This window comes from Brienomyrus brachyistius, unplaced genomic scaffold (assembly GCF_023856365.1).
Source record: "Brienomyrus brachyistius isolate T26 unplaced genomic scaffold, BBRACH_0.4 scaffold27, whole genome shotgun sequence".
NCBI lineage: Eukaryota > Metazoa > Chordata > Actinopteri > Osteoglossiformes > Mormyridae > Brienomyrus > Brienomyrus brachyistius.
The window spans coordinates 3,741,491-3,753,609 of NW_026042306.1; the positions used below are offsets into that span (position 1 = coordinate 3,741,491).

At 44.7% G+C, this 12,119-nt stretch overlaps 1 protein-coding gene and 1 long non-coding RNA gene across 2 annotated transcripts; both read left to right on the top strand.

Moving 5' to 3' along the window:
* Positions 1-150: 150 nt before the first annotated feature.
* Positions 151-2,562, top strand: LOC125720944 (uncharacterized). The gene is made up of 3 exons (XR_007385627.1): positions 151-256; positions 1,244-1,455; positions 1,541-2,562. It is a non-coding gene; the product is annotated as an uncharacterized LOC125720944 (long non-coding RNA).
* Positions 2,563-5,878: 3,316 nt separating this feature from the next.
* LOC125720835 (E3 SUMO-protein ligase ZBED1-like) lies at positions 5,879-7,963 on the top strand. The gene is made up of 4 exons (XM_048996697.1): positions 5,879-6,200; positions 6,308-6,457; positions 6,800-7,062; positions 7,172-7,963. The coding sequence occupies exons 1-4, from the start codon at positions 5,879-5,881 to the stop codon at positions 7,961-7,963; spliced, it is 1,527 nt and encodes a 508-aa protein (XP_048852654.1).
* The last annotated feature ends 4,156 nt before the right edge of the window (positions 7,964-12,119 follow it).

Consider the following 12,119-nt stretch of genomic DNA (forward strand, 5'->3'; position numbering starts at 1 on the left):
ATTCGCCCGTGAGTGGATCATAGCACTCCGCAGTGGAAGTGGTCTGAGCTCCATTGTTACCCCCACAAATGTATATCTAGGAAAGATGGTTCACAAGTGATGTGTGTTATGCTGTATATGATTGGAGATGGAGATCTAGAAAGCGTAAATGTACATTTAGCTAATGCATGTTTAATCCATCCATCTTCCATAAAAGTTTATTCGGTACAGGGTGGTGGTGAACCTGGAACCTACCACAGGAAGCACATGGGCAAAGGTAGGGAATTTACAGTTAGTTGTGATCATTTCCCTTGTGAACCGCAGCTTAATCAGATAATTATTAAGTTCACTAGGTTTGTTTGAATAGGGAAATCTGCAAATTGTTTAGGATTCTGACCCTCCAGGACTGGAATTGGGTAAAGCTCCTACGTTAACACCAGTTATTGTATCTCACAAGTCTTGGGCTGTGGGCAAAATTGCAAAAACACAGAGCTGGACACCACAGCACTGCCCAATGTGCCACTAATGCAGAGCAACAATGCAAGGTCATTTATGTTTTATCTAAACACTGACGTTTACTGAACTTATATTAAATTATGGATTGAAATCAACCATTTGAAGACAAAGCGAGCTACTGAGTATGTAACATAATCAATTTCAAGGGGAAAATGAGGGTAACCACAGTCAGACGCCCTCCTATTAACCTACCTTTCCATTCAGGGTGGTGGCACTGGCATCCTGTCGCTCCTCATGCATGGGCTGGATGATGGTCCATTCGTTGGCTTCTTGGTCATATCACTCGATTATGATTAGAGGCGAGAAGCGTAAATGGCCACCCGTTACATAGATGGAACCATTAATTACGGCCACGCTAACATTTCAGTGGCACCAGTGCATCGGTGCCATGTGCTACCATGTCCGTGCGACGGGGTCAAATCTGCGTAGTGTTGGTGAAATTGTGGCCATCAAACCCCCCAAAACAATACCCAAAGCCATTTAAGTACACACTGCCATGGCCGGACTGGCGAGTCTCCTGCCCCTGCGTTACATCGACCCAGTGGTCGGCCCGGGTGTCATAGGCTTCAATCCAATTGGTTTTGCGGAAATTCCAGCCACCAATGGCCAATAAGATGTCAGCGGGCAGGCGTGGGCGGATCAGTGGCCTTTCTTTTTTTATATATATATTCCCTCCACCACCCCCCCTCTGCGGAGGACTACTTTATTTCTATTTATTTATTTATTTATTTTTATTTATTTCCTCAAGAGAGGGAGAGGGAGAGAGAGGGGGACAGAAGGACGAAAACGGAGAAGAAGGGAAATAGAGAGAGAGCGAGGGAAAAGAGAAAAAAAAAGAAGAAAGAAAACCACAGATAATCTGCTTCAATACCTGCTGATGAGAGAAAACAACAACCAACATCTGTACGAGTGACAATGAGCATGTTAAGGAGCAACAGCCGATCAAGACAGTGTGTGTCTGTGAGTACCTGTTTGTACCCCTGTGTGCACACCTGTGTATGTGAGCGCGCTGGTGTTCAAAAGGTTTCTCCATGTAAATGTCTAGTAGTGTGTGTGGGGAGCCACAGCCCCATCCCTCAGGACATGAAGCAGACACGGAGGAGGCCCGGACCCCAGACAGCCAGAGGCCCCCCAGGGCATGGGAGCCCCCGGAGGACCACCGCAGGGAGAATAGCAGCCCCTCACCCAGAAAAGGGCAGAGGAGAGCTCCGGAGGGAGGCCATCCGGCAGCCACAGTGCAGGAGCCCCAGGGGGCCGTGGCGGCGAGCCCGCAGGCTCCACCGGCGGCCAGCCCCACCAGGGCAGACCAGGCCCTGGGCCCAGAGATCCAAGGGCCCCCCCAGCAAGGGCCCGACAGAGCCAGGAGGGCCAGATCCCGCCAGGCAACCGCCGAGGGCGAGCCAGCACCCACCCGAGCACCCAGCCCTGGACATCGAGAACCACCAACGCACCAGTGGCCAGGGGCCCCATCCACCAGCAGGGAGTGTGGCGGGGGGGGAATAGAGCCCGAGATGTTATTTCAGGTGGAGTCTAGAACCCAACCTGACACATGCATATAGACAAACAGGCACACACATATACAAGCATACGTTCCCACCCTCATGCACACATAAACAAATATTTACACATTCACCCAACATAGAGACACACAGAAATGAACGCTGTACACACACTCTCACTCCCCGTATATACTCTCTGTGGACCCCATTTTTTTCCTCTGGCGAGGAAACCGGAAGACCACCCTGGACCCCGCAGCAGCCGAGAAGCGCACCAGCCCAGACCCCGACCAGACGGCCAGATCAGTGACCTTTCAAAGTCAGATCGTGGACTTTTATCGTCGAGATCATGTATGATCTTCAACACATCAGTGATAATTGGCCTGCACGCCGCATTGGCCTTCACTAGATCGTTGGCTTTGACGATCTTCATAAAGTACTCCGGATCCATACGAGCCATGCGAATCTACACAGGAAACAAAAATGAGAGAATTCCCATGAGTTCCTTAGTGCTTTCTGTGAATCTCTGGAGATGAGCAATTCCTAACATTAAAGGTACATTAGCTGAAGCCATTTACATAGAAAGTCTCAGATGTGTCAGCTAACACTTATTTCATGTAAGACATTTCGGTGTTTTGTTTTCCATTATTTCTTACACTCTCCTCCCAGGTGTAATACCTGGAAGCCTTGGTTGTAGACTTATGGGACATGGAAATGGGGGTTCAGTCTCTAGCTACAGTAATAAGGACTTCACTCAATGAGCATTCTATTGTTATATACACAAGTCAATGAGAACATAGTATAACTATACTCACCTTGGGCAACAGAGCTGAAATGTGGGCCTCTCGGGTGGCAGGCTCATGCTCGATCCACCGGATGATGCCGTCAAACACCGCATCCTCTTGTCTGACATTCAGCTCATCCTGCTCTATGATGTCAGAAAGTTGTTCCAGGGTGAGTTCTGGATACTCGTTTGAGGTGATGGCAACCTCCTGGAAGTTTTTCAGGATGAAGTCGAATGCAGACTGGCGCAGCTCATTGAGGCAGTAGACTCAGCCGATCAGCAGCTGCCAGGAGGTTCTCCACATTCTCAGCCGTGACGAGCACAGAGTACGTGTAGGTGTATTCCATGATCTGCTGCATCGTATCTGCGGAAATGCCTGGGAACTGGTACTCCCGCTTTCCCGAATCCTTCCAGTCACCGGTGAACAGAGCCCTGAAAACAATCCAGATGTGAGTCAGAATCAGCTTTTTGGCTGATCACACAAGGAATTTGTCTCCAGTTTGTTGTCACTCTCAGTGAACTTAAACAGGAGACATACAAAAAATAAAAAACAGGACCACAACGGGACTCATTTAATAATTTTGGGTTTCCTAACTCTTCTGATCCAGGGACCCCCAAATGAATATCGACCAGAGCTAAGGACCCCCTGCCACAGATGATCACATAGGTACTTAAGAAGTAGGGTCAGGAAGGGCTTTAATCTTATCTTTCCAGCAGTGGCTCCCTAAAAATATTTTTCACTTAGACTAGAGGGCAGGTCCCCCGGAATATTATTTTTGCCACTGATTGACGTGGTCCACTTTTTGTAATATTTTTACACAGCTATTATATGCCAAAAGTTAAGGTGGTACCTTTAATAACTGTAGCTCAGAAATATTTTTGCTAACCCCGTAGTATACTAATATAACACAATAATTGTCATGACCTGTGCGTCCAGCCCTTGTATGTGCTCAGGATGAACCTGCTCTCATCTGTGAAAAGCTCAGGGTGCCAGTGGCAGACCTGCAAATTCTGGTATTCTATGGCAAATGCCAATCGAGCTCTATGGTGCTGGGCAGTGAGCACAGGGCCCACTAGAGGACGTTGGGCCCTCAAGCCACCCTCATGAAGTCTGTCTCTGACCAAACAATCAGAAACATTCACACCAGTGGCCTGATGGAGGTCATTTTCTAGGGCTTCAGCAGTGTTCATCCTGTTCCTCCTTGCACAAAGGAGCCAATACCGGTTCTGCTGAAGGGTTTAGCACCTTCTACGGCCCTGTCCAGCTCTCCTTAAGTATCTTCCTGTCTCCTGGAATGTCCTCCATGCCCTTGAGACTGTGCTGGGAGACACAGCAAATCTTCTGGCAATGGCACATATTGATGCGCCATCCTGGAGGAGTTGGACTACCTGTGCAACCTCTGTAGGGTCCAGGTATCGCCTCATGCTACTAGTAGTGACACTGACCGTCACCAAATGCAAAACTAGTGAAAAAACCGTCAGAAAAGATGAGGAGGGGAAAATGCCAGTGGCCTCCACCTGTTAAACCATTCCTGTTTTGGGGGTCGTCCCATTGTTGCCCCTCTAGTTCACCTGTTCATAATTTCATTAACACCAAAGCAGCTGAAACTGATTAACCACCCCCTCCGCTACTTAACTGACCAGATCAATATCTCAGATGTTTAATAGACTTGATGCTATACTCTAATTAAAAAGTGTTCCTTAATTTTTTTTGAACAATGTATAATTGTAGCATCTCTTCCCTTGTCTTAAACTCCACACACCTAGAGTTGTAACCTAACATCCTATTGGCCTTTTTTATTGCTTCCCCACACTGACATGGAAGCATCAACATACACACCGAGATCTTTCTAATAACCAGCTACCTTTATTTCAGTGGAACCCATAATATATCTGTACTTTTATATTTCTGCTCCCTGTATGGATTACCTTACATTTATCTATGTTAAATTCCATCTGCCAGGTATCCACCCAGTCGCTAATTAAATCCAGATCCCGTTGTAGCCTCTCCGCTGCTAGATCAGTACCTGCTACACCACCCACCCTGGTGTCGTCTGCAAATGTAACCAGTTTACTGTATGTATTGGTGTCAATATTATTAATGTAAATTAGGAACAGTAGTGGTCCTAAAATTTAACCCTACGGTACCCCACTATGAACGCAGGCCCACTGTCATGCCCGGCTCGTACGATCGTCGTGTGTGCCACGCCCCCTGATTATCCACGTGTGCTTCCCCAATCATGCCCAGCTGTATCTTGTTGTTTCACCATGTCTTTTGTCTATATCAGTCCACATCTTGCCCTGTCCGATGTCCGTCATTGATGTTAGTGCTGTTATGTCCTGTTCTGCCTAGTGCTGGGCGATATGACGATATATATCGTGGGGACGATAGAAAAGTGTCTATCGTCCTATTTCTCTTCTATCGTTTCTATCGTTTCTAACCTAATTACTAACTTACTAACGAAAATATTGCATTAAATAGGCTATGACAAATGTATGATAATGTCTTGTCGCTATGCAATGCATACTCTACCCTTTATATAAGTGATAATAAAGAATAAAAATGAACTTTAAAAAAAAAACTTTTTCGCAAAGTAACTCCGTTTTGTGGTTTTGCGACATGACGCTTTACGTTGTTGCGACATGCTTTACGCTAGTTAACTCGTGAGTGATGGAGAAGCAAGAGGTTGAAGATGAATGCCCGGAGTCGCAACAAACTGAAACTGCTATGCAGGCAGCATCCCAAGAAGTACTTTTACCGAAACGTGGGGGTACGTCAGTGATTTGGTTGCATTTTGGTTTCAAGAGCTCCGACACGGAGCAGAAGACAGTCATATGCAAACTCTGCCAAAAGACTGTTTCCGCGCCCGACGCTAACACAACAAACCTCTTTTACCACTTGAAGAAGGTCCACGAAAAAGAATACGGGAGAATCGAAGAAATGCGACGTAAAGAAAGTTGTGAAACAGCCCGGGCAAGTGGCGAGAAAAAATATAGCCAGCCTAAAATTAAAGAGTCTTTCATAAAAAGCACACCGTATGAAAAAACGTCCCAGCGCCATAAAGAAATCACATGTGCCATCTTGCATTACATTTGTAAAGGCATGACCCCCGTGTATACAGTTGAGAAGAGTAGCTTCCAAGACCTCGTCAAAGTCCTTGACCCGAGGTACGTTATGCCCAGTCGTAAGCACTTCAGTAAAGTCGAGTTGCCTCGCTTATATAACGCATGCCGGGCCGAAGTAGAGAAGGATGTTCGCAGTGTGGTCCATTATGCCTTGACAACTGACCTGTGGACGAGCAGAGCTACGCAGCCCTACATGAGCGTAACCATCCATTACATCAGCAAAGACTGGATCCTCCGTGCTCGCTGTTTACAGACTGCGTACTTTCCAGATGACCACACGGGAGCCATGATAGCCCAAGGTGCGTTACTCGTGCAGTAATTTGTATGATGTACTTTTAGTTTACTGTTCTGTCATTTTTACTGTAGTAATTCCGAGTGAGACCCCTTAAAGTATTTATCTATCTAGGTCTGAGAGATGCACTGGAGACATGGGGACTGCAAGAATGCCACCTTGTCTGTGTCACCACGGATAATGCCACTAACAACATCTCTGCAATGGAACTGAATGAGTGGGAACGGCTACAGTGCTTTGGTCATCGTCTACAGCTAGCCATTGGTAAGTGTAAAACAATCTAAAAATTGCCTAGTGTAATATTTCAATGGGAATACTATACTAACAGCAAAAATATTAGTGAATTGAGATTGGTTTGGTTATCCTGTGTTATGTTTGATGTACAAGACATTATTATTGAACAAGTTATACTTGCCTACATTTTATTCATTATTTATTATTTTACCCTTTTATGGCAAAAACTGAATACTAGCTGCCCACAGATCTAGTTGTATTACCATACGTTAAATGTTAAATAAATCCATAAATTGGTTAAGGAATACATGATCAAGTTAAAATGTCAAAATATGTTATTAAATTACATACTTTTCCATTTGATCCAAACAGAGAACGCTCTGAAAGCTCTCACACCAGCATCTACAAAGCAGGCTGTGGAACGTGCAGTTGGAGTCTGTAAAAAGGTGGTCAGTGCCTTCTCCAACTCATGGAAGAGAAAACGTGACTTGGCCAAGGCACAAGCAGTGCTGGGCTTGCCTCCCCATCAGCTCATAACTGAAACCCCTACAAGATGGGGCTCTCGGCAGCAGATGATAGAGAGGTTCCTTGAACAGGAGAAAGCTCTTTCACAGGTCCTCCTTGCAGACAAGAAGGTGAGACATGGACATTACACACTGATTTTCATTGTGGATTCTGATTTGTTTGTAGCCTAGATTCACCTCATGATAGTAACCCATTTTCTTTGCTTGCTATCTGACTTAGGCAAGACACCTGGTGCCAAGCTGGCAAGACATGGTGGTGCTAGAGTCCTTAAACAGAGCACTGGGTCCACTGTTCGAGTTTATTGATGCTTTGTCGGGGGAGAAGTATGTCAGCGTATCTTTTCTGAAGCCGGTACTGCACCTCTTTAACAACGAAATCCTCAGCCAGAAGGATGGGGATACAGAGCTCACAAAAGCAATAAAAGAGGGCATTCTCAAGTACCTTAATGAAAAGTATGATGACCATACCACCAACAACCTTCTGGACATGGCGACACTTGTTGACCCACGGTTTAAGACAGCCTACATGAAGGAAGAGAGGGTGGAGTTCATAAAAATGAGAGCTGCAGCAGAGCTGGTGGACATGGCAGCACCTGAAAGTGCACAAACAGAAGCAGCCTCCATTTCACCCCCAGCTGCTGAAGATAATCCAGAGCTTCCCTGTCCCCATCCCACAAAGAAAACAAAGAAGAGTTTGGGTAGCTACTTCAAAAAGGCAGGTCAAGGTACCACCCACTCCCAGCCAAGCAGAGCATCCATTGAACTGGAGCTCTCCATGTATCTTCAGGCACCTGGGCCTGACTCGGAGACCGACCCTCTGGAATGGTGGAGGCAGCATGAGTTGAGTTTCCCATCGGTGGCCAGGCTCGCCAAGAAGTACTTAAGCATTCCCGCTACTAGTTCTTCATCTGAAAGGGCCTTCAGTGCGAGTGGGAACATCATCACATGTAAGAGGTCATGTCTTAAGCCAAACACAGTTGACCAACTTGTCTTCCTCGCACTCAACCTCTAAATTTGACAGAGACATTTTTTCTACTTTTACAAAGTAGCCTTTTATGTTTGCACTTTTATTCATGGCTAATGCCTTAAACAGTGTTATGTTCAACTCTGATATTTACTTTTGATACTTTATTTTGGTTTGCAAACTTTGCACTACAAGGTTGAAAAATGTTTTGTGTTTATTTTTTATAATTGAGTGCTTTTCTGCTCAGAAACTTGAAATGGTTGTGCACTTTTTTTTTTTTAATAGTTTATTTTGATAATACTATTTAAATAACTATGATGTGGATAAAAAAAATGTGAAGGCTACTGTAGCTCTACCTCCACCACATCTGTTGTCATTTGATACATTTATATTGCTAAACTAAAATGTATTTTTCTCATTTGTGACAGTTCAGTTAAATGTAACTTCAAAATAAAGTTGCAAAAAAAAGTATGCAATGATATTTTTGTCAAACTTTTCAGAGAATAACTGAAAACGTACTTTATTGTGGTATATCGTGATATATATCGTTATCGTGATATAAATTAATCCATATCGCGCTATATGATTTTTCCATATCGCCCAGCACTAGTTCTGCCCATAGCCGTCTTTCCCCTAATAAAACCCCAGTTTTCCCCGTATTCTACCTCCCTGCTTCGTCCTTCCCTGCCTCCTTCCTGCCAGCCTGCCCGTCCGCACCCGCAAACTCTGACACCCACAATATAATAATATCGTGTACAGTACATACTGTAATCAGTCCAGAGGTAACATCACTTCTCCAAATTCAAGTTGCCGGCTATGATTACTGTAGGTCCCAGGGGAAGGGGTTGCACTAAACCAGTATTTCAATGGATTACGAAAAACCTTAGTGCAGGGGTGCCCAAAGTGGGGCCTGCGGGCCAAGGTTGGCCCGCCGTACTATTTAGATTGGCCCGCCAATGGATATCTAAAAATTTAAATTATTACTGTACTAAAATTTGTTTAAAAAACTCTTAAAGCACGAATCCCAGTGTAGCTATCAGTGCGTTTATTTTTAGTGTACGTTGACCTAACTAATATATATTATACAGTCCTCACTCATGGTGCTTTGATTACATTTGAAATATCTAAGACTAAAATTGAAATACAAGCAACTATAAGGGTAATGTAGAGTATATCTGTCACGGGCGACCGCGGGCAGAGCGGCGATCGTGAGGGCAAGCGGGGAATCAGGAAGCAGGCAGGCAGGATTCGGGGCAAACGGGGATTTAATCAAAGGTTTTCGGGGAACAGGGAACATCGGACACTGACTGACATCAATGACGGACGAAGGACTCAGGTAAGACACGGACTGAAATACACAGGACTGAGCAAATGAACTAGATACAGCTGGGTACAATCGGGAGAAAACACGTGGGTAATCAGGGGGCGTGGCACACAGGAGGAGCGGACGAGCCGGGCATGACAATATCTGTGCACATATGTACATTTCCACACTTCATAAATAGTCATATTTTAACAATTTGCAAAAAGTCCCATGAGTCTTTGTTGCCGCCATACGGGATCAAACCAGTTTGTGGCGGGTCACCACCAGGCTGCTAGCTTAAGCCACTATCAACATGGAGCGGCATCGTCAGTGGCACACAGACAAAAGACATTTTAAAAAATGCTGGGAGGAAGAATATTTTTTCACTGACATAAATGCTAAAGCGGTCTGCCTTATTTGTAACCAGTCTGTTGCTGTACTAGTATAACATTCGTCGTCATTATGAGACGAAGCACGCAGCATTTTCGCAATTCAAAGGTGATGCGCGAAAGAACAAGACCAGGGAGCTGCTGGCTAAACTTCACAGGCAACAAGGGACTCTTACACGGCCCTCGACAGCCCAGGACAGCGCGACACGGGCCAGCTTTGAGATTACTGCGCTAATTGCCCGGACTGGGAGATCATTTTCAACGGGTGACTTTGTTAAGGAGTGTCTGTCCATAGCTGCGACAATCATGTGCCCGTCACAGGCAAAAACTTTCTCCCAGATCAGCCTCTCACGAAATACTGTGACACGTCGTATTGAAGAAATGTCTCTAGACATTAAGGAGCAATTTAAAGCAAAGGCTGCTGGATTTGTCGCCTTTTCTTTGGCGTGTGATGAAAGCACGGACATTTCGGACTCTGCACAACTTTTGGTTTTCATACGGCGAGTAAATGAAAACATGGAAATAACTCAGGAGCTGGCTGGATTTGAGACACTGCGCAGCACAACAAAAAGTGAGGATTTGTTTGCAGCCGTTGAGCGAGTGTTGGATACGAACGGGCTGAGCTGGGAAAAATTGGTTGGGATAACAACTGATGGAGCACCTGCCATGGCTGGGAGGAAAACAGGCCTTGCCACACTAATTTCCCAGAAGGTTTCCCAATGTGGAGGTAAGGTGGCAAAATACCACTGCATCCTGCACCAAGAGCAACTATGTGCCAGATCAGTTGGTATGGGAGACGTGGTGCGTGACGTGATTAAAATCATAAACTGCATACGATCAAAAGCGCTCTCACACCGCCAGTTCAGAGCTCTTCTAGAGGAGGTTGATTCACAATACAAGGATGTGCTTTACCACCAAGAGGTGAGGTGGCTGAGCCGCGGGAAAGTCCTCAAAAGATTTTTTGAGCTGCGCCATGTCATCGCGGAGTTTCTGACAAGCAAGAACAGTGACACTCAAGTCCCCACAGATGAAAAATGGTTTTGTGACGTGGCTTTTATGGTGGACATCACTGACCTGCTCAACACCCTGAATATTCAGCTTCAAGGGAAGGATCAGATCATCACTGAGCTGTTTGACCACATAACGGCCTTCAGGTCGAAGCTGCAGCTACTCTGTCGACATCTGTCAGCAGGTTGGTTAATACATTGTACACACACAGAGACACACATACACATTCAGTTTTAATGGTGATAATGTCTATCATACTGTATTTTATGCCGTAAATAAGTCCCGGCCTTGTTAACTGTGTTGCGGAGGGACAGCGCTGTCCATGGTTCTTAAACTTGATTGACAGGCAGACATGCGCTTTGTTTGTCTTTTGGAGCTTGCATATTTTTTGTGATTGTAAAAATGCTTATGATTTAATCAAGTGATAATGGAGAGGAAAGGTGGCAGCATGTACCTGCACCTCACATGATAAAAGTGCAGTTACTGGGATTGATATTATGTGGAATATGTTAGTAAGTGCATTTACTAACATATCCATATTCCACTGTTGTGCAGTTAAAAAGTATTGTTAAAAAGTATTGTAATAAAATTGTAAGGCTAACTCTTTCAAAGTACATAAAACAACATTTATGTTGCAATATTTATTATTATTTGACGACTTAGCAGCTCTTTCACTTCTTCCCAGGAAACCTTGCACACTTCCCTAGTCTGAGAGAGGTCAACCTGGTGAAGCAGAGACTGCCTGAATATGCAGCACTTCTCAGACACTTGGACCAGGACTTTGCGTTGCGCTTTGAGGACTTTAGGGAAAGTAGAGGTGACATGGAGCTGTTTTCTCAACCCTTCACCATAAGTGTGGACTCAGATGCAGCTAATTGAGTTTCAGTGTGATTCTGAGCTAAAGAATAAATTCATGTCACTACACTTGAAAGACTTCTACACACATGTCTCATCTGAAAGGTACCCAGACATTAGGAAACATGCACAGGTCATGTTAGCTTTGTTTGGCAGCACTTACATCTGTGAACAGACTTTTAGTGTAATGAACCTTAACAAGTCCAGGCTCAGAAGCACTCTGACTGACCCACACCTACAGGACATCCTCACCCTCTCAGTGAGTCAGCTGCAACCTAATATTGATAGGCTGATAAACGCCAAAGAACAGCTTCATGTTTCTCACTAGTGGTGCAATTATATTGTTCCTACTGTTGTTGTTGTGTTGCTGTTGGACATGCACTCTTTGACATTTTGCACTATATGTGATTACAAAAGTTTAGACGTGTTCTAAATGCCTATATATGACTTATTTGTCATATTTTGTTTATGTTATTTACACAGAAAGGAAGGTTAGATAACTGTTTGATAAATAAAACTACTTTACTTTACTATTAGTGTTTGTATTTTGTGTAAAATATTACATTTGGCCCGCGGTCCTCCGATAGATTTTCATTTTGGCCCACTAAGGGAAAATGTTTGGGCACCCCTGCCTTAGTGCTTAATTAGT

Excerpts from the sequence above, each read along its gene's own strand:
- LOC125720835 (XM_048996697.1), top strand. The coding sequence starts at position 5,879 with ATGACCCCCGTGTATACAGTTGAGAAGAGTAGCTTCCAAGACCTCGTC. Across the intron at positions 6,201-6,307 it reads GGGAGCCATGATAGCCCAAG|GTCTGAGAGATGCACTGGAG; the intron begins GTGCGTTACTCG and ends TTATCTATCTAG. Across the intron at positions 6,458-6,799 it reads TCGTCTACAGCTAGCCATTG|AGAACGCTCTGAAAGCTCTC; the intron begins GTAAGTGTAAAA and ends TGATCCAAACAG.